Here is a 24,357-nt window from a genome sequence, read left to right on the forward strand (position 1 = left end):
GGTTCGGAGGTGATACAGCTAATCCGAAATGTGGGGCTTTCGCGGCGTTCACCCAAATACTATATAGGACACATAAAAGTACCACTTAATCAAATCGCCAAATATGTCAACTTTTGCAAAGTCTGGGTTTCGTTCCATCAATTACGACTCCTTCCGTCCTCACTATCCTTCCTCTTTTTACGATATCTTGTCTAAGTATATCGGAAGTAGTGAGGTCGAAAAGACGCTTGATCTAGGATGCGGGACGGCTGTTGCTACATTCCCTTTACTCAATCTTTCCCACTATGTCTACGGAATTGACTTATCACCTTCGATGATCAAGACCGCCAATGACTTAAAAGCACAACGACTCGAGCAATTGGGTATCACCGACATGAACAGAATCGAGTTTGCAGTCAGTGCGGTAGAGGACTTGGAAGTGGAGGCTGGCCTGTATGACTTGATAACGGCAGCCGAATGTATCCATTGGTTCAGAGACTTGCCCACATTCTTCAGTTCGGCATCGAAGTACCTCAAGCCTAGGGGCGTTTTGGCGTACTGGTACTATGTGGACCCGGTTTTTATCGGGTTTGAAGGACCCAGTGACAAGACCAGAAGCAAGACTGAAATCTGTGAAGCTGCTGACAAAATTTACAACAAGTACACGTATGAAGATCTGAATTGGTTTGGCAAACACTGGGAGCAGCCTGGTAGAAACGTCCTCAGAGATCTTTTGGTGGAGGTCGACAGTGCTATACCTAAGGACTTGTTTGAAGATGTGAAGATCAAGAAGAGTAAACTCTCTACAACGAGAGAGTTTGACAGCGACGATCTTGGTATCAAGAAGGAAGGGATCCCTGTTACTTCATTCGTCAAGTACATGACAACTTTTGGCGCTGCTCACAACTACGCAGAGGCCAATGGCGAGGGAAGCCTCGAAAATTTTGAAAGCAAGATTCTTGAAGAGTTTGAAAAAGAGCTCGGTTGGGACAGAGAGAAGACAAAGGTGAATATCGCCTGGAACACTGGTTACACCTTCATGAGGAAGAAGTAAATCCCAGGTGGTGTACCATTGGCCACGGAAAGCCATCCTAACAGATAATGAATATAGATATAGAAGAGACATTAAATCATTTGATTTCCGAGAATAAGATCTATAACTGGGGTACCCGAGTGGACCCTAAATCTACTGCGCGGTACCCAAACACAAAAATCGGCCTGCGGATAGAATCAAGCCTCTTAACCAGGGCATTTCCAACAACACATCAATTCATCCCAACAATATTATGTTCAACCTTCCCAAATTCATATTCAGAGTTGTGGGATTCTCCTTTCTAATATGGGCTCTTCTTTCAACAATAGTTCCTCAAGCTACCCTAAAGTTCACCCATAAGGATATACAGACCAACAGTTTCCAACAACTGTCATACCCATACAGCTCGATTGTCTCCCCAAGCTCACTCGAAATAACGGATACGAATGTCTACTATATAATTGGCCACCCAGACGATGAGGTGATGTTCTTTGCGCCTTCTTTGTTAGAGTTACTGAAGAGTAAGCACAACAACCGTGTACACATCGTTTGTTTCTCCAAAGGTGACGCTGTCGACCCTTCAATGGGTAAGATCAGATCCACGGAACTTGTCAACTCTGCTAGAATCCTTGGCGTTCACGAATCAGATGTCCACATTTTAGACAAGTACCAGGATGGCATGGATATAACCTGGGAGAAGGCTGACATTGGCGCCAGCTTGAGCACGTTGATCAAAGACAACTCAGTATTGATAACTTTTGACGAACAAGGCGTATCAAAGCATCCTAATCATATTTCGCTTTACCATGGTGTTCGCAGCTTCTTTGAAAACTACCTCAAGAGAAGGTCTACCAAAAGCAGGTTATACGTGCTCAAAAGCTTGAACGTCTGGGAAAAATATTCATTCACTCTACTCACGAATGTGGAGCTCTTTGTGGATTTGATTTCGAAGCATTTCCTCAGCAACATCCTCAAGCTCAATGTCAATGTGAGCTTCTTCAACCAAGTTTCCAAAGAAGGCCCTCCTACGATACGATTCTACTCGGATTTGAACATGCTCAGTGTATCTTACGCCGCTATGGCTTACGGCCACTTCTCGCAAATGGTCTGGTTCAGATACGGGTGGCTCGTGTTCAGCCGGTACTTGACATACAACCATCTCATTCAGTTGAAGTAGATTGTTCATTGCATTATAGATAAACAGATCATGAGAAGTTTTTGAATCCGAACTGCTTCTGGCACCAATTGGCACCATGCTCGAAATAGTCCTGTTTCGAAATTGAAATCTCCTTCATGAGATCGTCCTTCACTAGCGAGGTACCACCATACCAGGCCACCTCATTCAAGTTTTGATTTTGTGGTATGCTTCTCACTTCCCAGTTCACAGGTAATTCCTTCTTCAATTCTGATATTAGACGCTCCGGCAAGTTTGGGATGTAACTGCTTCCACCCACGATATTAATGTTTGCCAGAAGCAAAGGTTTTGTGGCCTCAGGACAGGATGCAATGGAGTCAACCACTAAATCAGTGAGACTCTTGAAATTGGCATTTTGTATCATTGGTGAATTAGAGACTGAGTTGTTATCAAGCATGATCTCCGGGTGGAAATAGGCTTCTGGAATAGTGAATCGTTCATCGTACAACTTCAAGGTTTGAGCATCCGTAGGCAAGTTTTGGTCTTCCGCCTTGACGTAGCCTGTGAAAGTGGTTTTGAAGTCCGGGAGAACGAACTCACATTTATAATTAAGTTTTTTTCTCAAGGCGGACTCGAAATTTTCGGCGACGAACATCGTCTTCTCCTTGAGTGTATTTAGAAGGATTGGCTCATCCAGGATATCGTAATGCCTAAAAGATGTCGTCTCTCGAAGCAATCCATTGAGGTGGCGTCCGCCTATGGGAAGTTTTCGAATACCTCTCCAGTAAGGAACCTGATATAGTATGGGTACAACCCAAGTTGAACTAAAACCGCAGTCCACCACCAATGTAAAGTCTGCGGGTTTGTCTGTACCCTCCCATGGAACGAGTGACAGCGGCACACATCTATAGTAGTCACCGAACCCGTATTCCTCAAACACTATAAGATCGGTGTTCATGGACAACTGGGGAAGCTGGAAAGCTGATTCTGTTAGCGTGAGATGGATATTCAGTAGATCCAATTCCTTCTTGGGCGATAGTTGATCAAATGTATAGTCCCAGAGTGTTTTTTCCACCTCCCATGACGTCAAGTGCCCCAGGTCATGAGGTCTTCTGAAGTTGATTCCCGAGTAGAGGTTGGTGTGAGAAATATAGTCGTTTCCCACGTATATAACACCATCTCGAGCTTTGGCCAAGGCATTATGTATGACTAGTGGTTTTTCTTGAGTGGCAAAGCCCGCTTTTATATCGTATGAGCCATTATCTAGGATAAGGTGTTGTTTCGTCATTGTAGTTGGAAGCGTTACTAGTTCTCAGTAGATGTATGCAACTGCAGGACGGTTGCAACATAGACAAGGCAGAAGCAGATGAGTTGCAATACCGAAAAAAGCAGACATCTTAGTCGAACTTAATTTTATTCGAAGGATCGAAGAATAAAGAATTGCTTAAACACATTGCGTCATTGCCAAGTGGCATTGGGGTGAAACTATAGGCTGGTGTGGAGAAAGTGAAAATTCAGATCTCAAAAAGTCGCTGAATTTATCTTCGAGATCATTTCCAGATCTTCCTCCTTTCTAAAACTCGCTCTAAGTATGTCAATTAACGTGATGGAAGAATTTTCACCCCCTTCGGTATTACACTTTACGCCTACCCAAGTGTGGCTAAAGCACGCTTCGCGAATAATTGACTGAGACATACCACACAAGGAAGTATCTACTCAGTACATTGCACATTATCGAGTCTAAATTGTAAAGATTTTTTTTTTGTTTCGGTCTACCGCATTTCGTTTTATCTTAAACTTTCTTGGGTTCTCCACAGTGGGTGGGGTTTGGAGGTGGGGCGGCGGTCGACCGACCCTAGGCAGGTCTCAGCCCATATCGCAGGACCTACATCTCATAGCTTCTCACCTCAAAACGGCTTCTTCAAACACTAGAACACCTTCTTTGTCCCAAGTGGAAACACAATTTTCACCATGACGCTCCTTTCCAGAGTGCTTAATCACAACTCTGAGAAGTCCAGACCCCAGCTCTCTCCCAAAGCGCTGGCCTCTAATCTCAAGAAACCCCGGGTCAAGCTTTCGATCGCTTTGGAGTCTCCTCCGGTCATACTCTATGGCCAGCATCACGAATCAACGGGATCGATTGTTTCAGGCGTTTTACACCTTGACGTTTTGCCTCGCCCAAAGTCCAGGGATGATAGTCCTCGAAGAACCCCAGATTCCTTGACTCCCGTGTCGTCGGTAGGAAGCATAGGCGCCGATTCAGACGTGGAGCTTTCTTCAGTCACTCTCCTGCTCGTCCAGACAATTCGCTACACAAAGCCATTCCAAATCCCGTCCGGGTCAGTGTCCTCATGCAAATCGTGCGCTATCAAGCGGAATACGCTAGCCAGGTGGGATGTCGTGATTGAGCCTGCCACTTTCGCTGTGGGATCGCATGCCTATCCTTTTTCACATTTACTTCCTGGCCTGCTTGCCGCTTCCACAAAACTCGGCGGTAGCCAATCCCTGTCGTACATAAAGTACGACATCATAGCTGTGGCTGTTGCAGGCCTGAAGGAAGTGAAGGCATCTCTTCCGCTCTGCGTACTGAGATCCATTATACGAGGCCATGACCGCAACTCACTTAGAGTGTTTCCTCCAACAGACGTCACCGCTAGCGCAGTTTTGCCCAATGTCATTTACCCAAAGTCTACATTCCCTATAGAGCTACGATTGAACAATGTGGTCAGCTCAAAACAGGACCGCCGCTGGCGCATGAGAAAGCTCACTTGGAAATTGGAAGAGTGTACCAAAGTAAGAGCATCAGTTTGTCCAAAACATGCCTCCAAACTCAACCTTACAAAAGAGCTGCAGAAACGTGCACAACTCAGCAGACTCAAAGCCGGGAACCAGGAAAACAAGACCACCGGACTCCATCATCTGACAGTGCAAACTTCCATGCGTCTTGACGTTCCATCCAGTCGAGTAATGACGGCTGCCGATGCTGCCGCACTTGCTGAGGCTGCTGCCCCTGGCAACCAGGACATTGATGAACAGCCAGAGATTGATGATGGCGTTCCCAACAGACCGATTGACGAAGCTGTTAATTTTGATCTGGACTTCTCCCAGTTCCGCCCATCCAGCGAAGTTAGTCGTGAGCAAACTCCATCCACAGCATCAGACAATAACCAAACAGATACATTTGCACGATCCGACAGAATATTCCCATTGCCCAGTCATCCATTCACTAACACCAACAGAACGACAGTTAATGATCTTCGCCCACTGACCACCAACAGATCTCGTTCTGACTTCACACAACCGCAAGAGGAGCTCTCACTTGAAGAACTCCGGGTAGTCTCGCATGGCGAAATAAAGTCCGGTTGGAAATCGGACTTTCTGGGCGAGGGCCGTATAGAGTTGGTGGCAGAAATCTCTGCCATGGATTGCTCCACTGGCCTACAGCGCCACGTCGTTCAAGCATCTTCATCAGATCCTAAGCAAGACGAAAATCAAGAAGGGCTTCGTAATGGTGCCAACATTTCTTGTGACATCGACGATCCAGAGCTTGGAGTGTTTGTGAATCATGTTTTGGTCGTTGAGGTGGTTGTGGCGGAGGAGCTCATCCACATTGCCAGACAGAAAGCACAAGGCGATAGTCTCATGCCAATAGACTCTTCCACTTCGATCAACTCCACTACCAATATAAGAGAAACTCACGTGGGAGTGCCTACTGGTGCCGCAAGAGTTTTGCGAATGCAGTTCAAGATGAACGTCACTGAGAGATCAGGCCTAGGGATTGCATGGGATGATGAGGTGCCTCCAATGTATGAAGATGTGAGAGCGTTGAGCCCACCGACGTATCTGAAGCTGGCCTCTGATACGCCACTTCTGAGCTACTCCAATACACCAGTTATGGGCAGACAGACTCCTGCAATTTTGGACGGCGTTGGCGATACCCCAAATGTTGGTGGATTTGGTAACTCGCAGATCATGAACACAGAGATGAGCGATTTGGATGAGCGCGTGCAAGAGTTCCGTCTTTAGGTGCGGCGTTGACTAAGAGCGGTATGGAAAGAAACACGTCTTCTCTTCGTCTTAATTTCTCTTGGCTCAAAGAAATGGTTGTTGCTCCGCCTTAAATGTATACACTCGGATTGAGGCCTTGGCCTCACGGAAGCATGCGTCCTGGATAGAACTAGACAGATACGAGCACCAGCTCCGTAGACCCGTTCCATCTAACAAGATCGACTCTCCTCGAGCTTCAACTGAAAAAATTAAAATACAGTGCCTAAATGTAGAGTCCAACGGTCTCATGCACAATGCATCATTACTTCAGATTTACTCTATGTGGCCATGTTTGGAGGGCTTCTTGGCCCCATCAATAGCGCTCTCCTGCAGAGGATGCCTGCTCAAGATCTTGAAATTCAACAGTAGAGGGGAGGCTATCGCTTAATACCATCTTCCCACCTCACATTATAGACACAACTACACCTTCGGGTTTTATAGACGCCTCATAGGACGCCCTGAAAACAAAAACCCCTTTTTACTTTCCACGCACTAATCATCGAATAGCGAAGTCTGATGATGCAGCCTCAAGCTGGCAGAGGACAGCCGCTGTTTCATTTTGAAGAAGATGGCGATAACTTAAGAGTGCCTCCGAATAAGCCGTTTGCCATCAACACCTCTAGACTTAATGCGCTGCTGCTATCGAGAACAACATCCAACCTGACGGACTTTTCCAACATCAACAGTGTTCTTCAGTTTCCCATAGAGAACTCCCATTCATATTCATACGCCCACTTGTCGCCCAACTCATTGGCACTCCGACTTAATGTTTTGAAAAGATCGCTAGAGATTCTAAATGAGAGACCTGACTGGTTTCGCTCCATCAACTATGACTCCCTGAACAACAGTGATGATGATTTGCCTGGTGACAGTATGCCCTCATGGAACCTTCAGCCGAGTGATAATGGCCACCGTCGTGTTTCGGCTCGTCTGGTCATGTATCATGATGCTTCCCGTAACGCCAGTGGTGAAAGCATCAACTTGAGTTCAGATCGATGCAAAATCCGCCCGAACGCCTCTTCTGCAGCCCTTTCGATGCTTTTTAGACCTCAGATGGCGAGGGCTGACAGCTTGCCAGCATCTAGATTCCCGTCCCTGGGACTGGCCCGCAAGGATCTCAAAGTTTCTACGACCAACTTATCATCGTGGAAACAAGAGGAGGCCAAACTTCTTCGAGACATTTCCTCACCGGGTGACACTATGCTCAGCGATGATTTACAAGACATAATCCAAATTCTTGAAAATGATTCGTCAGAGCTTGACAACAACACTGAAATTGCATCCACCCTCCACGATTTGTCGCTATCTTCCGGAGAACATGACCACCGGGCGAAGAAGAATATTTTGAAGTCTAAGCTTCTATTGGCTTTGGCCACTCCATTTGTTGAGTCCACCTCGCTGACCTCATCCCTTCTTGACTCGGCAACCCCACAATCGGCTGCGGCTAACCCGCCAGTTAGTACCTCCACTGCATCACTCACCCTCCTCAATTCACTTAATCTGCCACTCACACCCTCGACCGGCAACAGACCATTCCACGTATTATCCCTGGGAAAACATTCCTCCCCGCAGTCAGTTTTCACTGTCGAGGACGTGAATCCGTGGAACTTGAAAGCTGCTAATGACTTGGCATGTTTGATGTTCGGTGTTTCGAAAAACATGATTAAGAACCTCACGTTAATGGATCTTATTGCTCCACAATTTAGACATTTTGTGACAGAACGTTTGACCAAATCAATTTCTGATTCATTGGACAGGAATGGAGCCAAGAGCCAGATCATCCTCGCTGGTGAGATTATCGCCATCTCAAGACAGGCTGATCACACATTTGCATGGACTTCTATGTGGGCAAAAAAAAGAGGAAACTTGATTATTTGCATGTTCGAGCAGATCCCCTGTGACGCGTTCGATATAGTAGTGCAGTGTGATGTTGAAAAGTACCCTCATCACAAGTATTCAGTGGCCTCTGTTCAAGAGATCGCTGGAAAGTTATTAACGTCTGAATGGAAAGACTCCCTGAAGACCCTTGAGCAAGTTTCAAACTCATTGGACCACGAGTTAACCTCGCTGGCTTCAAGTCATTCGAAAGAATCCACTGCATGCGACTTCCGTGATAGTGAGACAATTAACAAGATTCGCTATTTCACCCTCCAAGCCCGTGACGATAACATTCCTTGTGCAGTTACTTCATACCCGCTCGAACTCAATGACGACAAGTATGAGATCAAGCTCAAGTTCCACTCAATGCCCTACATCGCAGGTATGTTTGTGGTGAACTTTTCAGATTACGATATTCTTTCAAGCAATAATGCTATTGCGAACAATCTTTTCGGAAAGTCATCGGAGGAAATCCTTCATCATAGCATCGATGAGATCATCCCAGGTTTCACCAAAATTCTAGAGACTGGTTTGAAGGATCAGAATGATATATCAATAATGCCGGGATTGGTTTTGCCGGAGCATTTTTTCCGAAAGTATGATGCGGTCCTCAAGCACCGCGATTCTCAGGAGATTTCAATGGAAGAGTTATTTTTCAAGTCCAAAGGAATATCTGGTATTCACAGAGACGGCAAACCTCTTTCCATTGATGTCCAGCTTCGCGTCATTCTGTCAGACGTCTTTGTTCTCTGGGTGACTTACTCAAGGCACTCAAAGAATATCGCAAGTGAGCTTGACAAACTAACAAGAAGCGCATCGTCAAGGTCTTTGACGAGCAGCCCCAGACAAAGAAGCAATTCTGATGTTCTGGGCAATGACTTGCCTTCGCAACTCCGCCTTTTCCCTGAAAATGAGGATGACCTTATGGAATTAGGTCATACGAGTCCTCATATTAGCCGTGCAAACAGCACCAGGAGACCAAAGAAAGCAAACACTTTCTCAATTCCGGTGACATACATGGGCAATGATGTTGATTCAAATACCTTGAAGGTTCCAGGCCAGTTTGCTCCCCGATCATCCTCAACTCGCGCCAGTCAAGACTCTAGGACCAGCGTGGAATCCGCCGAAAGTGGGGATACAGAGTCAGAGCCAACTACTCACACTAATTACTCGAGTGAGACCCGCTATACTCGATTCACAGAGGAAGAGCTTCTAAACCTTGAGAATGAGGATTTGAAGCAAAAAATGAAGAGGTCAAAAGAGTGGCCTGCTTCTGTGGGTGCAAAGCGGCGTACTAAGAAGTTTGAGGAATTCAAGGTTCTCAAGAAATTGGGTGAGGGTGCTTACGGCAAAGTCGTTCTCGCAGAACACAAGGAAGACCCTGCTTACAGGATAATCATAAAGTGCATTGACAAACAAAGAATTTTGGTCGACACTTGGGTCAGAGATCGACAACTAGGGACAATTCCTTCGGAGATTCAAGTGATGGCTACACTTAACCACGAGCCTCATCCTAACATCATGAGAATTATCGACTACTTTGAGGATCCAAACTACTACTATTTGGAAACTCCTATTTTTGGTGATCCTCCAGCTATCGATTTGTTCGATTACATCGAGGTCAAGAAAGATATGAGCGAGATAGAGTGCCAATACATCTTCACGCAAATTGTGAACGCAATTTATCATTTGCACAAAAACGGCATCGTTCACAGAGATATCAAGGATGAAAACGTCATTGTGGACGAACGGGGCATCATCAAGTTGATCGATTTTGGAAGCGCTGGGTATGTAAAGCTGGGCCCATTCGATGTTTTTGTCGGGACGATTGACTATGCCTCTCCCGAGGTGTTGAGAGGAGAAAAGTATGAAGGCAAGCCTCAAGATATCTGGGCTTTAGGCATATTGCTTTACACTATGATATACAAGGAGAATCCGTTTTATAACGTGGACGAGATTATGGAGGGTGACTTGAGAGTGCCCTATGTTGTGAGCGAGAAGTCTCTTGCGCTCATAGAGAAGATCTTGGTCAGAGACATCAACAAGAGACCTACTATCACAGACATCATTGAAGATGAGTGGTTAGACATTTGATCGCATTTCGCAGCCATGAGCCGAAGCCATTCACGCGCGCAACAGTATGTCTTGATTTTGTCTGCAGTTCTACGCGTTACTAGGTAGCGAGCTCTACAAAACTGTTTGGATAAAGAATCGAACATACCTTGTTGCTGATGGATGATGGTGATTTTACTTCAGAACCCATCAAAGCTACTAATGACATCATATTAAAGCTGCTGACGGGTGAACCTCAGCTTACCATCACAATCCTACGATCAACAGGAACCCCAAGCATCCACACATTACTTCAAGACGATATTCTACATCGCAGAACCATCTTCAGCAAGCAATTGAGTAAACTCAGTGAATCAAATAATGCATATATCGTACAAACTATAGATCAATTCAAAACTCCACGCACGGGGCTACTACAGAAATGTCTCCCCTTCGCCCACGCATACGAGCTCTTCGTCTTTTCACGACCTGAAACGAGCCAGAGACTCACGTCTACCTCAGCAATTCCACCAGCATGTCGCAATCAGGACGAGTTTCTAGAAGACTGGAAGATCCTTCCGAATGATAATGTCAACACGGGCCAAACCCTATCCAACTTTTCCATGAGACCTCCCCCAGCATACCTTTCACCTATGAGCGACCGTAATGCTGTCATTACTCAATTATCACCTCAAAGCGAGACAGACCCTATCAACTTCCTCAAATCAAGATACTTCAGCATCCTATATTCGTTGTCTACTCCTTTAACCTATTTTCCCAAATCCACGCTAACACGGCTTCGTGTGATGTGTGATGGAAAGAAAGAGCTCATGGAGCAAAGTCTAGCTGCAGTTTATCTTAGCCCTGAAAGTTTGAACGAGAGGCATAGACTACGGTACGGACTCGATGTATTGATTGGGAAAGATTCTGAGACCATGGAGATCAACAAGTATGAAGCAGAAAACCAAAAGTTACTTCTTCAGAAACACTTCACCTTTAGCATGTCAGACGAAGCTAGAAACAGAGTTATTTTTGATTTGAAGAGAAGGGAAGCGCAGCTACAGATCTTGCTCGTGATGCAGCTTCTACTAACCTGGGAGGTTGACGAAGCGTCATTCCTAGCTTCGAACGCGAAATTGCAAGAGAAGATGAACAGAAAGGTAACCAAAAAATCGCTTGTCAGACGAAAATCAAAGACCAAGAAGATTACCCCGACTCTTTTAGGGGTTGGAATACATGAAAAGACAGAAGATCCGGATCAGAAAAAGAATCACATCACTCACTTCGGACTTTACGCGTCTCTTGTTGCGCTTGTTGACCAAATGAGTATTTGGGATGTCCTTACTGGAAAATTGAAGAATAAAAAAGACGAGAGCATTTATGGCTTTTTAGCTTATGTTTTCGTGCCCTTTTTTAACACCAAGCTCCCTAAAATCGTCAAGTTCGTCATAGAGAAGGTAAGAGAGCTGAGGCCCACATTCAAGCTGTCCAAGCTCAAGACATCTACTTCAAAATCTGTCAGTGGATCAGAGGCCGGTAGTCCGCCAAGCACAGACGAGGTAGCACCCAAAGAGACTAAAAAGGCCTCAAGATTCAACAAGAAGCTATTGACAGAAAAGCAAAAGCCCTTCCTCCGGAGGTCCAAAACTTCAGCGAGTGAGAAGGATGAGCCCGCATTCTCGCTTAAGCGGTCAAAATCTAATTTGGGCTCTAAGAATTTGAAGCGCAGGCAGGTTGACATGTCTCTCAATAAACCTGACGATCAAGACGTGGCCGAAAAAGCTACCTCCTTTATATTTGGAGATGCCCGGAAGGTCAAAAACCACTCTGTTTCAATGGGCATGCTTTCAAAGAATGAGTCGAATGAAATACCTGACGAGCCAATCAAACTTATTCAGGCTACACCTTCTACGAAGAGAATCTCCAATATCATTCTCGAAACTCCTCAAAATTCGGAAGCAAAACGGAAGGATTTTGTTGTTCCAGACTCTACAAAGAGAGTGTCGTTGGTGCAGCAGAAACTCTCACTACTAGCAGCGCCATCATTACCGGATGTGAAAATTGTGAGCTCTCCCATCCATACTTCATCTGAAAAATCCCCAGTTCTATTCCTGCAACATGCCACCGCTCAAACCAATAACAGCACTTCGTCTGTGATAGAGTCATCACCTATTCAACCAGAAACCACATTGCCAGCGAGGAAAGCTAAAATGACGGATTTCAAGAACCCTTTCACACAAGCTACACTTCAAGGTTCTCCAGGACGTCCACCCCAAGAGTATAAAAAAGCACTCAGAACTGTGCTGTTGCCCTCTAAATCAGATAACTCTCCCGAAATCTTCATGCCGATCACGAAACCAGCCAGCAGGGCTGATGGATCGTTGCTCAAAGCTGGCAATTCGATGAAGGCGCCTTCTATCGAGCCTTCGAAAAGTGGAGACACCGACGTCGATTCTGATCCAAACCAAGAATCTGATTCAGATTCCGATTTTGAAAAATTGCTAGCAAGCACTTCAAACCGTACAGTCAAAACCTACGTCAGACCCAAAAGAAGATAACCATTGCATAACCTTAATTTTCTATTTATACATTAGCCTCACCAATAAAAATACCACGGCAAATGCTCTTAGCATCAGGCTTAGCCAAAAGCTCTTCTGCCAACGGTTGGCCGATTCTTTCCTTCAACTTCTCTTTGATCTCCTCACTAACATCCAGCGAATCGACATCCATCTTGTCATCAACATTCTCGATACGGTCCTCAATCTTTAGTTTTTCAAGGACGTCAAGGACTTTCTGCTTAAGAATGTTGGTTTCCACGTCACGCCTAGAACTATCTTCAACAACTTGTTTGTACCACATCTTGACATTTCCCACCAAAACAAGCTTGATTACTTCGTGACCCAACTTCTCGATTCCAAGGAGTGCACCATAGTGAGTACCTAAAGGTTTAGAGGAGTCGAGCAATGCTCTGAGAAGCGTTCTTGTCACTCTTGGTTTGAGTGTGGAGTAGGAAGAGCCGAACGAGTCGATGACGTGCTGTAGAAGTAAAGATGCAAATTCTCTGACAGCGAATTGACCCTTGATGGTATCTAAAACGGCATCATCATCTGCATTCTCAGGGATAGGTGGACCAATTCTCTTGGCTAGCAAGAGTGTGAGGATGCAAGGCATGAGAGCATGAACGTAAGGATCCAAAAAGATGGTCTTATTGTCACAAAGAGCGGAAATAACTTCAAGCAAAGTAATTAAAAGCTCGATATTTCTCAACTGGTTGGTGACCTGCTCGGCCACGAACTGGATGAAGTATGGCACAAGTTGATGTAAACCAGGATCTGTCCTCAAAGAATTCAATGCCGCATCCTTGAATGTCTCCTTCTCAGGATCAGTTGATATGAGCACCTCGACAATCTTGTCGAAGTAGAGCTTGAGCTCCTTCAGAAGCACATGTTTAACCAAAGGCTTGACCTCCACGTCCTTATCTCCCTTCTTAGTCTTCTGTCTGGCGTTAGGATCTTTGGAGTCTTCCGCAGTGCTTGAGCTGGGCGCAGATGATAGTAGAAAGTCATTTCCAAATACAGAAGATGTGGCACCTCTAACCACAGAGGGTAAACTCTTGATTTCTGAGACCAATGGATTCTGTGGGATCATTGGCTGTACACCCTCGATAGCCAACCAGTGAGCAGTGAAGGTAGTCTGACGTGGAACTTTTGGAAGTTCCTGATTGATCAACTTTTCGAATTCAATCTCATTGTCATCAATGTAGTATAATGTTTGACCGCCTGCTCCAGAAAGGGCCTCCTTGAACACTAGAGGCTGAGACTGGTCATAACCGAAAAGTGGTTCGATATTGAGCACTTTGAGTGCATTGTTGATATCGCTTGTGGCGAGTAACTTTCTTTTGGAATGGCGCATGAACTTGATGGCGGTCTCTAGAATTTCATGGATTCTGTACTCGACATCCATAGCCAAGTTCTTTGCAGCATCATCTGGGAGAGTGATACCTAATTGGTCAGCTGCATCCTTTACCGTATCATGAGGGGACCACAAGGTATGTGAAATCGGGATTTTGGCTGCTGAGTCCATGGTTGGGGAGGTGATGCTTGAATTGAGTGTTTAGTTCAAGCGTTGAACGTAGGTCAACATGCAGTACCAAGCATTCACTATCTAATGGCTTGTGCTGGGTACATATCAACCTGGAGGAATTTTATGTTGTAAATCTACTTAAATTTCTTTGATAGTGAATCCGAGTCACCAGTGTTTATGAAATAGCCTTCAATTACTCGGATGGACGTTAGGTCGTGGAAGCAGGCTTGCAACCAACTTGAAAAGACATTATAAAGAAGTATGAAGGTCCAATTACTTGCAATTGTTCTAAATGACATGTTTTTGACTTGCGATGGATATGAAACGGGTCTCATTTGAACAGCTCTGGTCGCTTACGCCAATCCCTTGTCTTTCTTGGAGACCTTCTCCATGGCTTTCAACTTCGTCTTACTAGAAGCTAGATTGTTCTGCTTTTCGGAATACCTTTGCTCTGCGGCTCGAGCAGCAGCTTCTCTCCCACTTTGACCCAGTTCTGATACTGCCTCTTGTTCTGGGTTCAACGGACCTCCTAGTCTTTGGCCGGCCTTAGACTGGGTGCCCGGTTTGAAACTGGAAGATGCTTTATTGGGACCACGCTGCTTCATAGAATGAGCAGGTCTGCTGGAATTTTTGATATCATCCTCTGAATGTTTAGAGAAGCACGAACCCATTTGGTGGTTTGTGGCATACGTAGATGATCTTGGCGCGGGTAGAGTCAGTGTATGTAGCCGGTACAGAATATCGAATTTTGGAATATTAACTATGTACGAATTTTCTATTTACCATTATTTTAGGCCAGCTTTGAAGCCTTTTTTATGGACAGGTGCTTCAAGTGGGTTTTGAAAAGCAGCTTGGTGACTGCCTTGTAATTAACATTCTCTTTGAGTGACTGGTAGGATGGAATAACCACATCAATGCCACACTCGTTTTTGAAAGAGTCCTCGAGAGACAAGGGTGCAATCTTGTCAACAGCCTGGTCACGGACGGTAAACCACCTCACGAAACGAAGACAAGCCTTGTCATCTTGGTGATAGTTCTTGAATGCATCCAACACCGCCACGTAAAAGGAAGCCCTCTTTTCGCTATAAGGACTCATGATAGTCGAATCACGTAAAGCGGCCCAGTCAGCGATTGGAATATAATTAAAGCCTTGCTTGTCCAAGAATGCCAATGACTCGTACCACTGAGCCAAAATCTCCTCATTAGTAAAATCTTCAATCTCTCCCATCTTCTTCAAGCAAACACGGTACGAAACTGGAGTACGCTGCACATTATGGATCTCAAAATTGTCCATCAATTGTTTGAAAACGACCTTGTCGTTCCAGTGATAATTACCAATGATGGAATTGATGAGAATTTCATCCACGGGTTTGCTGTAGGTAGCTATAAGCTGCTTGAGAGTGGTATAGGCCTCCTCGTTCAACTCTGGGTAAACTTTGAAGAAAATCTTGAAGAAGGTATTGTTCACGATGGCATACTTGGAATTCAATGCCGCATCAAAACCACGTTTGGTGTAGTAATCGATAGCCAGTTTCCAGATGTTAGCAATCGTCGTGAAAGGCACCTTGGTATCATATGAGTTTTGGAGCAAGTTCGCAACATAAGGAGCTCTAAGCACCACCTTGTAAGGCAATTCGGAGTTGACGACCTTGTCGAAGAAGTGTTTAGCGATCTTGATATCTTGGCAATCGCCGATGAACAGCAAATGCAAGTCACCCAAGCTGTGAAGGACAACATTCAGTTTGTTTGGAGCATCCTCAAAGACCTTCATGAGGCTCTCCAAGTTGTCCAAACCGCGAGAGTTGTCACCAGCCTGGATGGCGATTTTACCCATTGCAGTCATGAGCGAACACAGAATGTGCTTTCCCTTGGTGTTGAACTCGTAAATTCTGAGAACGTCCTGGTATGAGAATCTCTTTGTCTTGTAAGCAACAGGTAGAACGATACTCAAAATGTCGTGCTTCAAGAAAAGCTGGTTGACTTTTTCTTTGCTGTTGACACCAGCTTCCCAAAGCTCAATAAGCTCAGTCGAGACCTCGCTTTGAAGCATGGCTTGAAAAAGGTGGTAGAGACCGCGGGAGCTCATGTTCTCCTGGAGCACGCCACGAATGACACCATCTGCGATATCCAAGATGGCCGATTTCAAAGCGATGTCATTGTTCAAGGTGTGGTTCTGATAATGGTCGCTGTCACGGTTCAGGCTGGACGAAAGACGGTGTCTTCTGTTTTGGTACATGAAGTTATCAAGAAACTCTGCGTAGCGTTGAAGCTGATCGGAAGTGAGACCAGCTTTGACATCGTCATCGGAAAAGAGCTGCTGCAAATCACGTAAGATGTCTGCTCTGCCTCTGCCGTTGATAGGGCGCTTCTTGCCGACCTTCAGAAGTAAATCCTTGAATTCATCAACCTTCTCTGAGTCTTTCCGGCTGGTTGAAGTAAACTGGGCACTGTCTTGTATCGTCTGATTCAAATTGAGATTGTTTGAAGCTGTGCTTGCGGCCGCTTTCGTGCTGTTACTGCGTGCTATCTGGACGGCGTAATGATTCTGGCATTCGAAGCTGGGCTCTAGGCTCATATTAGGCGCCAACTTAAGGCCCGAGGAGTTTCCCCTGACCTTACGAAGAAGGACGGGCCTCAAGCCTGTCTGGGTATTACTGGCGATGAGCCTAAACATCGTTCTTGTGGCTCAGGTTATTGAGGAGAATGTTATTAGGAATGGGGTGAGGTCTTCACTTTTTTCTGGTAGCTCGAGTTTTTCTGCGCACAGTAGTAGAAGTAGAGCATGAGTTATATATGGTCCAGAAGCCCGATCATGGAGATAACGAATCTGGCCTGATGGCGAGAGATCGTTCATGAAACGGAAATATCGATTTTTAGTTTTGATGGAGAGAAATCTATGGTTCGGCTCAGCTTACGAGGGACCATAGATATACAGCTTCCACATTTCATACCATATCAGAAGCCAAGTGTAACTTCGTTTATTTGGCATTCCCAACTTTCCAAGGCCCCAACATACTGTGCCTTTGTGGTGGCAGCACAGCCGCTGATTCGACTATCTGATGATGCAATTATACGACCACGGCTCCTGATGCAGTGCAGACCAGACTTGCTACGAGGCTCCTATGTTCTCTCATTTCAATCGAATTCTTATTATCTTTCGAAAAATTCACAAAATAAAAAGAATCATGTCTACCCTTGCCAACATTCTTCTGAACCTTCAGGTCCTGATCAGAGTACGTCCTGCCTCCCGCCTCAGTGCATTAGTGGTGATATACCAAGCAGGGAGAACCATCTCCCGGGCCTATCTCCAGAAAAAGCCCATCAAACCGACGATCCTACTTCTTCTTCGGATTTTGGCCGCCTACCTTGTCACAATTTTGTCACAAAAATACATTTTCGACTTGTAGTGTTCCATTTCTTATCGGGCGCGGGCTTGGGCTTCCATACATCTCGCAGCTCGATACCTTGTTGCTGATCTCACTCAACTTCCGATCTAGAGCACTTCTGTATGTCTGAGGCCACGCCGCTACTACTGGCTCAAACGGCTGCTTATACAAATGAAATTCTACAGGGGAGGCTGAATCAGACACAAGATAATGGAAAGAAGGCTAAGTTGGGCACGTTTGAGGGTGTCTTTCTCCCGACAACGCTCAATGTGCTTTCGATCTTGATGTTCTTGCGTTTTGGATTCATTATAGGACAAATGGGTATAATGGGGTCATTGTTGCTCTTGGTAATGTCGTTTGTGATCGACATCTTGACCGTCTGCTCTGTTAGTGCTATTTCGACAAACGGCACTGTTCGAGGAGGTGGAGCCTATTACATGATTTCTCGATCATTGGGACCGGAGTTCGGTGGCGCCATAGGCATTATCTTCTTCATTGGCCAAATCTTGAATTCATCCTTGAACGTTGTTGGTTTCATTGAGCCGCTTTTGGTTAACTTCGGCAAGGCCCAAGGCGATGTGCTACCTTTGCTACCTGTGTCTTACTGGTGGCAAGTGATCTACTCCACAATCCTTCTTATGCTTTGTACTAGTGTGGCACTTGTTGGTGCATCCTTGGTGTCGAAGACGGCATTTTGGTTGTTCATCCTACTCACTACCAGCACTCTTCTGATCCCGCTTTCTGCATTAATAGTCGGGCCGGGAAATCCCCTTTCCCCTCCGTACGACGATTTGTGGTACTCGGGTATATCTTGGAAGACAATACAAGAGAATCTATGGCCAAACTTCACGAGTGGAGCAGCTGGATCCTTGTTACCTCCAGGTGAACCAGAGACTTTCAAAAACCTTTTCGGGATATTCTTCCCTGCCACTGCTGGAATTTTTGCTGGAGCATCAATGTCTGGCGAACTCAAAAACCCCTCACGGTCGATTCCTAGAGGAACACTATTTGCATTAAGCCTTAGCTTCTTTCTTTACTTCTTAGTCATTATCTCATTGGGTGCTTCCGTCCCCAGAGAATTATTTCACAAGGACATTAAAATCATTCAGACGGTTAACATAAATGGGTTGATTATCATCATTGGTGAGGTTTCGACGTCCCTATTCTCAGTCATCATGGGCATTGTGGGTGGTGCCACTGTACTCAACGCAATTGCTGTTGATAAAATCATTCCAGGTTTGTCATGCTTCTCAACAGCTCGAAAGCTGCCAAAGGAGAAAAAGCGTGCCCAATCATACGCCATATTGCTCACTTGGGCTATCGCTCAGGTTTTCCTTTTCTCTGATATCAATCAGATTGCTACATTCATCACGATGGCATTCCTCATGACCTTTTTGGTGACAAATCTTGCATGCTTTCTTTTAAGAGTCGGGTCTGCGCCAAACTTCAGGCCTTCATTCAAATACTTCAGCACAAAAACCGCTTTTTCAGGAGGCTTGGTCTCAGTGCTTGCAATGTATTTAGTGGACGGTGTATCCGCTACGTCAGTCATAGTGTTTTTGATTTTCCTCATCATGATTATTCACTACACCACGCCGCCACTGAACTTCGGCGACATCTCTCAATTATTGATCTATCATCAGGTTCGAAAATACTTACTACGCTTGAAGCTAAATATGAGTGTCAAATATTGGAGACCTCAAATCCTACTCCTTTGCGACAACCCACGTACATCGTGGAATTTGATCGCATTTTGCAATCACTTGAAGAAGGGCGGCCTTTATATTTTAGGTCATGTTGTATTGATGAGTGATGACTCGGCGGGCCAGAGTGATGTGAATTCTGAATTCAATGTCTCTTCGTACAAAGAAATTCGAAAGCAGAAAAATGCATGGACTAAACTCCGTGATATGGCCAAAATCAAGGCCTTCGTTCAAATTGCCATCGGTCCTTCCCTTCCTTGGGGCGTCAGGAACGTCTTTCTTGGTTCTGGTTTGGGAGGAATGCGTCCGAACATCACGGTTTTAGGATTTTATGATTCTCAGAAACATGGCGTTGAATTGCCGTTGAAGCAGGAACAAAGATCCTTGTCCACGCTCCATCTACCCACTGATGAGTGCAGAAAGGAGAGGAAAGTATCTGTCAATCAGTGGGTTCAAATTGTGGAAGATCTAGTGATAATGCAAGCCACTGTCGCTGTTGCGGGTAATTTCAGCCGTATGGAGGTACCCATCCTCCTGGGCAGTAGATGGACAAGAAAGTTCAAAAGTGATGCTGAGAAGAGATATATTGATCTTTACCCAATTCAGATGTCATCAATTTGTTTAATGGATGACGGCAAATCTGTGATGTCCACCAATTTCGACACATATACTTTGATTCTTCAGCTTGGTGCTATCCTTTCGACAGTCGACGAATGGGAAAAGAACAATTATCATTTGAGAATTATCGTTTTTGTTGAAAGCGCCAATGAGGTCGAAGACGAATTGACGAGACTTAAAGATTTGCTTGTCTCTTTGAGAATCGATGCGGAAACAGTGGTGAAGTGTTTCGAGGATGGTTTCCTTCACTCTTACAACTTCATGGTAAAAGGCTATACTGTGTCCCCTGCTACACAGAAAGATTTCAACCACATAAACCATGTGCTTCACAGTGATCAATGGTGGATTAACTTATGTGATGCTCGGGAATCTATGCGCCAGATCGAGAGGCAAAAGTTGCAGAGAAGGCGGTCTGGCAAAAAGATGAAGTCCATCGATATCAAAGATGAACGGAAGTATGACCCTGTTCTGTTCAATCTTTCGAAGAGTAACAGCTCACCCATTACCGGACCAAGTCTTAAAAACAACAGACGTTACACTTTATCAAACTTGCATGGTCAAGGTTTGTCACTTTCCTTTAACATGAAGGCACAAGGCGGAGAAAGCTTTTATGCCTACGAGTCGGAAGACAGCAGTGATAGCGAGTTGGAAGGAAGTGTTCACAGCAGTGTTGGGGATGGCACCGGTAGGCAGCGGACTCCCGAAATCTCCAGTCCCGAGCAACGACCATCAGAAGAATCTTCACCTTTGGGAAAGAAACCGTTGAGGACGCCCAATCCGCCACCCTCATCTGCTAATCAGCAACGCCACCCTCAAAGAGACTATGGTAACAAGCCAGGTAACGCTCTCTTGGCAAAGTACACCACTTCACTAGGTGCTATGTCCTCTGACCAGCTCTCGGTCAAATCGTCTATGTCGAACCTTCGTCCAAACTTCCTGTCGGTAAAGATACCTCAATCTAGAGTAAGAGATGAGGAGGATGAAGAGCCTCTGGCGCCTCAAGATGAAGATGATGAGCATAGCGAGACTAACAAACCGCTGATTCAATTCATCGAGGATGAACAAGACAAGGCAAAGGGCTCTCTGAAGGATCCAGCTGAGAAGAGTTTGGCTGCCAAGGTACCAACACCAAGAAACGAAAGCTCACTTTCAATTGCCCAAAGGCCCAGCATGAAGAGGGCACCATCCATCATTGCTAATAATGACATTAAGGAGCATATCAGATCACCAAAATTTGTCACGGGAGACGATGACGACGAAGAAATACATGAGGAGAATTTGAATCACCCTACAGATACAACAGATTCAGATAGCGCCCCCATGACCAAAAAGCTTACCCTGAGACAACTTCTGGAAGAATTGAAAAACCTCACATTCAATGATTTACCAGCGAAGGGTCAACATATCATCTTAAATGAGCTCATGAGGCAGATCTCTGGAGATGGTAAGACTGCAGTGATTTTCTCCACACTTCCAGCCCAGTGATAGGAACGCATTTGGATGATAGTGCATCACTTGACTATACCAATAGTCTTGCAATTTGGTTAGACAATCTTCCTCCAACGCTTTTACTAAACTCACAAACTGTGACGGTGACAACCAATTTGTGAGTAAGCGACAATCGATATCCTATATATGACGCACATATATTGATAGTACTCTGCATCTCAAATCCATCGCGCATAAGCGTAAACTTGAATCCCATCACACAACATATAACATAAGGTTCGAAATTTCAGACACAAATATTATAATAGCTCACTAACTCATGTCGGAAGCTCTCACCAAGGAAGAGAGAATAAGGCAGCGTCAGGCTCAGTTGGCCAAATGGAAAGAAAGAAAATCGAAGTCTCCAAGCATAAGCTCCGAGAGTACCAGCATTGAAGTAAACAGTACACTGTCAAATACGTCTCCCAATCCCGAAGAGCAAAGACGTCTCGAAAGACTCAAAAAGCTCGAAGAATGGAAGAAAAAGAAGCTTCAATCGCAAAATAATGCCACAGATGAACAAGCACTGCGACAGAAGAAATTAGCCGAATGGAAAAGGAAGAGAGGAGGCGAAAATGATGCTGATGGTTCATCATCAAAATCAAAGTCGACTTCTTTCAAACTCCGGGCCAAGCCAATTCAAAAAGCAGATTCTTCGAAAAGGAAGCAAGTTTTCGAAGACGAAGACGATGACGAGGAGAGAATTCGAGCTTTTAAGGTTCCCACGCTTCCAAACACAAAACAAAACTCTAAACTGTCCAATGAGGATGGAGAAGATGCTCTTGATGTGTTCTTAGAAGAGCTTGTGGATGATGAACGCGACGAAAATAGCCTCTCTCTAGGTGTTCTTCTGGAAGGAAGCCTGGACGAAGAAGAAAATGACGATGACCCCTTACGTGCTCTTCAGCTCAAAGCTATGCAGACAGGAAAGGAGTTGGCGGCAGTGGATCATAGTCAGATCGAATATCTTGAGTTCAAGAAGAACTTCTATGTTGAGTCTCACGAGGTGAGTCTGCTCACCAAAGAAGAGGTTCACGACCTCAGACTGAATCTTGGTGGTATCAAGGTGACCGGAAAAAATTGCCCAAATCCAGTGTGGAATTGGTCGCAGCTAGGCTTCTCACCCGTCGTACAATCGTTGATTGAGAACAAGCTACAGTTCAAGGCACCGACGAGCGTACAAAGTCAAGCATTGCCAATCATTCTTTCTGGACGTGATATGCTTGCAATTGCTAAGACAGGCTCAGGAAAGACCCTCGCATTCGTTTTACCTTTACTTCGACACGTACAAGACCAGCCTCCTTTGCAGGAAGGTGATGGCCCAATTGCAGTCCTTATGTCACCTACTAGAGAGTTAGCCCAGCAGATATTCAAGCAGCTTACGACATTCACCAAGAAACTTGGATTGTCTGCTTGCTGCTGCTACGGTGGTTCTTCCATCGAACCACAGATTGCAGAGCTCAAAAGGGGTGCTCAAATCGTTGTATGTACCCCGGGTCGTCTCATTGATTTATTAACCACGAATAACGGGAGAGTCTGCAATTTACAGAGAGTTACATATGTGGTTCTTGATGAGGCCGACCGTATGTTTGATTTCGGTTTTGAACCTCAAATTAAAAAGATCTTCGCTCAGATCAGACCTGATAAACAATGTGTTTTGTTTTCTGCTACATTTGCCAAAAAGATGGAATCTTTGGCAAAAGACACTTTACGTGACCCTGTTGAAGTTGTGGTTGGAGGCATCAGTGTGGTGGCCCAGGAGATCAAACAACATGTCGAGCTTTTCGATCTCTCTGACGATACTACCCTGACAGAAATTTTCGATCGAAAGTTTCAAAGACTACAAGAACTTTTGAAATTATATCCCGATGTGAAAAAACTAGTCTTTGTGGAAAAGCAGGAATCTGCGGATGATTTGCTCGTGAAGTTATTGGGTCAAGGTCTACAATCCATAACGATTCATGGAGGAAAGGAACAAATCGACAGGAAACACGCTATTAAAAGATTTTCGGATCAAGATAGCGGTGTCGACACCTTGATCGCAACATCAGTAGCTGCCAGAGGTTTGGATGTGAAGGGTCTTGATTTGGTGATCAACTTTGACCCCCTAACCATATGGAGGACTATGTTCATCGTGTTGGAAGAACTGGAAGGGCTGGTAAGGAGGGTGATGCATATACATTCGTCACCCCAGCCCAAGAACGCCCCATCACCGATTTGGTTAAGGCATTAAGACTAAGCAAATATCCAGAGGATAGAATTGATCCCAAACTAGTCAAAATCGCTGACGGCTTTCTTTCGAAGGTCAAGGATGGGAAGGAGAAGTTTCATTTTGGTTTTGGTGGTAAGGGATTAAGCAAGCTTGACGAGGTCCGGGACACGAATAAGAAGATAGAGAGGAGCATGTATTCGACAGAAACGCATGAACCAGACAAATCACGAGAAAGCTCGGCAGCTACAAGCAAGCCTGTTTCTAGTGACGCAAAGGTCGTCAATGGGGTTGATCTACCCGAGTTTGATGTTATCGAAGGAAGGGCATGTGAATCCACCGGACCCGACCGATGCAAGTTTCACTCAAGAGTCACAATCAATGATCTTCCACAGTCTGCGAGATGGAATGTGGTCAATGCTGATAATTTGTCTGGTATTTCAGAAAACACATCTGTTTCAATTACTAACAAGGGGCAATACTATCCACCTGGCAGCAAGGTGCCTTCTACAGTGAAGCAAGGAGGTAAGGAAGTGCCAGCACCTCCAAAGTTGTACTTACTCGTGGAGGGTTTGACAGAAAACAGCGTAAGGGATGCCAATTTGTTACTTCGCCAAAAAATCATTGAGGGACTCGAAAACGTTAAAGATGATAGTGCTGCATCCTCGGGTCGCTACAAGGTATAGTGAGTCCGAAATGCTGTGTATAAATTCATGTGCGGAAAAATCCCTCGGGCCAATCTGTGG

At 45.1% G+C, this 24,357-nt stretch overlaps 11 protein-coding genes across 11 annotated transcripts; 7 read left to right on the forward strand and 4 right to left on the reverse strand. All coding sequences in view use genetic code 12, as the record gives it.

Moving 5' to 3' along the window:
* Positions 1-103: 103 nt before the first annotated feature.
* Positions 104-1,033, forward strand: CXQ87_000692 (uncharacterized protein; the record flags this gene model as incomplete). Its single annotated transcript, XM_025479261.1, has 1 exon — positions 104-1,033. The coding sequence occupies one exon, from the start codon at positions 104-106 to the stop codon at positions 1,031-1,033; it is 930 nt and encodes a 309-aa protein (XP_025338734.1).
* A 232-nt stretch (positions 1,034-1,265) lies between these two features.
* CXQ87_000693 (N-acetylglucosaminylphosphatidylinositol deacetylase) lies at positions 1,266-2,189 on the forward strand (the record flags this gene model as incomplete). Its single annotated transcript, XM_025479262.1, has 1 exon — positions 1,266-2,189. The coding sequence occupies one exon, from the start codon at positions 1,266-1,268 to the stop codon at positions 2,187-2,189; it is 924 nt and encodes a 307-aa protein (XP_025338735.1).
* Positions 2,190-2,217: 28 nt separating this feature from the next.
* Positions 2,218-3,435, reverse strand: CXQ87_000694 (uncharacterized protein; the record flags this gene model as incomplete). Its single annotated transcript, XM_025479263.1, has 1 exon — positions 2,218-3,435. The coding sequence occupies one exon, from the start codon at positions 3,433-3,435 to the stop codon at positions 2,218-2,220; it is 1,218 nt and encodes a 405-aa protein (XP_025338736.1).
* A 683-nt stretch (positions 3,436-4,118) lies between these two features.
* CXQ87_000695 (uncharacterized protein) lies at positions 4,119-6,173 on the forward strand (the record flags this gene model as incomplete). The annotated part of the gene is made up of 1 exon (XM_025479264.1): positions 4,119-6,173. One exon carries the CDS (start codon positions 4,119-4,121, stop codon positions 6,171-6,173), a length of 2,055 nt encoding a protein of 684 aa, XP_025338737.1.
* A 537-nt stretch (positions 6,174-6,710) lies between these two features.
* Positions 6,711-10,166, forward strand: FUN31 (serine/threonine protein kinase; the record flags this gene model as incomplete). Its single annotated transcript, XM_025479265.1, has 1 exon — positions 6,711-10,166. The coding sequence occupies one exon, from the start codon at positions 6,711-6,713 to the stop codon at positions 10,164-10,166; it is 3,456 nt and encodes a 1,151-aa protein (XP_025338738.1).
* A 137-nt stretch (positions 10,167-10,303) lies between these two features.
* CXQ87_000697 (uncharacterized protein) lies at positions 10,304-12,682 on the forward strand (the record flags this gene model as incomplete). The annotated part of the gene is made up of 1 exon (XM_025479266.1): positions 10,304-12,682. The coding sequence occupies one exon, from the start codon at positions 10,304-10,306 to the stop codon at positions 12,680-12,682; it is 2,379 nt and encodes a 792-aa protein (XP_025338739.1).
* A 25-nt stretch (positions 12,683-12,707) lies between these two features.
* TAF60 (Taf60p) lies at positions 12,708-14,207 on the reverse strand (the record flags this gene model as incomplete). Its single annotated transcript, XM_025479267.1, has 1 exon — positions 12,708-14,207. One exon carries the CDS (start codon positions 14,205-14,207, stop codon positions 12,708-12,710), a length of 1,500 nt encoding a protein of 499 aa, XP_025338740.1.
* A 353-nt stretch (positions 14,208-14,560) lies between these two features.
* CXQ87_000699 (uncharacterized protein) lies at positions 14,561-14,878 on the reverse strand (the record flags this gene model as incomplete). Its single annotated transcript, XM_025479268.1, has 1 exon — positions 14,561-14,878. The coding sequence occupies one exon, from the start codon at positions 14,876-14,878 to the stop codon at positions 14,561-14,563; it is 318 nt and encodes a 105-aa protein (XP_025338741.1).
* Positions 14,879-14,997: 119 nt separating this feature from the next.
* Positions 14,998-16,881, reverse strand: CXQ87_000700 (uncharacterized protein; the record flags this gene model as incomplete). Its single annotated transcript, XM_025479269.1, has 1 exon — positions 14,998-16,881. The coding sequence occupies one exon, from the start codon at positions 16,879-16,881 to the stop codon at positions 14,998-15,000; it is 1,884 nt and encodes a 627-aa protein (XP_025338742.1).
* An 834-nt stretch (positions 16,882-17,715) lies between these two features.
* On the forward strand, positions 17,716-21,399 carry CXQ87_000701 (uncharacterized protein; the record flags this gene model as incomplete). Its single annotated transcript, XM_025479270.1, has 1 exon — positions 17,716-21,399. One exon carries the CDS (start codon positions 17,716-17,718, stop codon positions 21,397-21,399), a length of 3,684 nt encoding a protein of 1,227 aa, XP_025338743.1.
* Positions 21,400-21,682: 283 nt separating this feature from the next.
* On the forward strand, positions 21,683-24,297 carry PRP5 (DEAD-box RNA helicase; the record flags this gene model as incomplete). The annotated part of the gene is made up of 2 exons (XM_025479271.1): positions 21,683-23,491; positions 23,524-24,297. The coding sequence occupies 2 exons, from the start codon at positions 21,683-21,685 to the stop codon at positions 24,295-24,297; spliced, it is 2,583 nt and encodes an 860-aa protein (XP_025338744.1).
* Between the last annotated feature and the right edge of the window lie 60 nt (positions 24,298-24,357).

This window comes from Candidozyma duobushaemuli (assembly GCF_002926085.2).
Source record: "Candidozyma duobushaemuli strain B09383 chromosome Unknown A_B09383, whole genome shotgun sequence".
Classification (NCBI taxonomy): Eukaryota; Fungi; Ascomycota; class Pichiomycetes; order Serinales; family Metschnikowiaceae; genus Candidozyma; species Candidozyma duobushaemuli.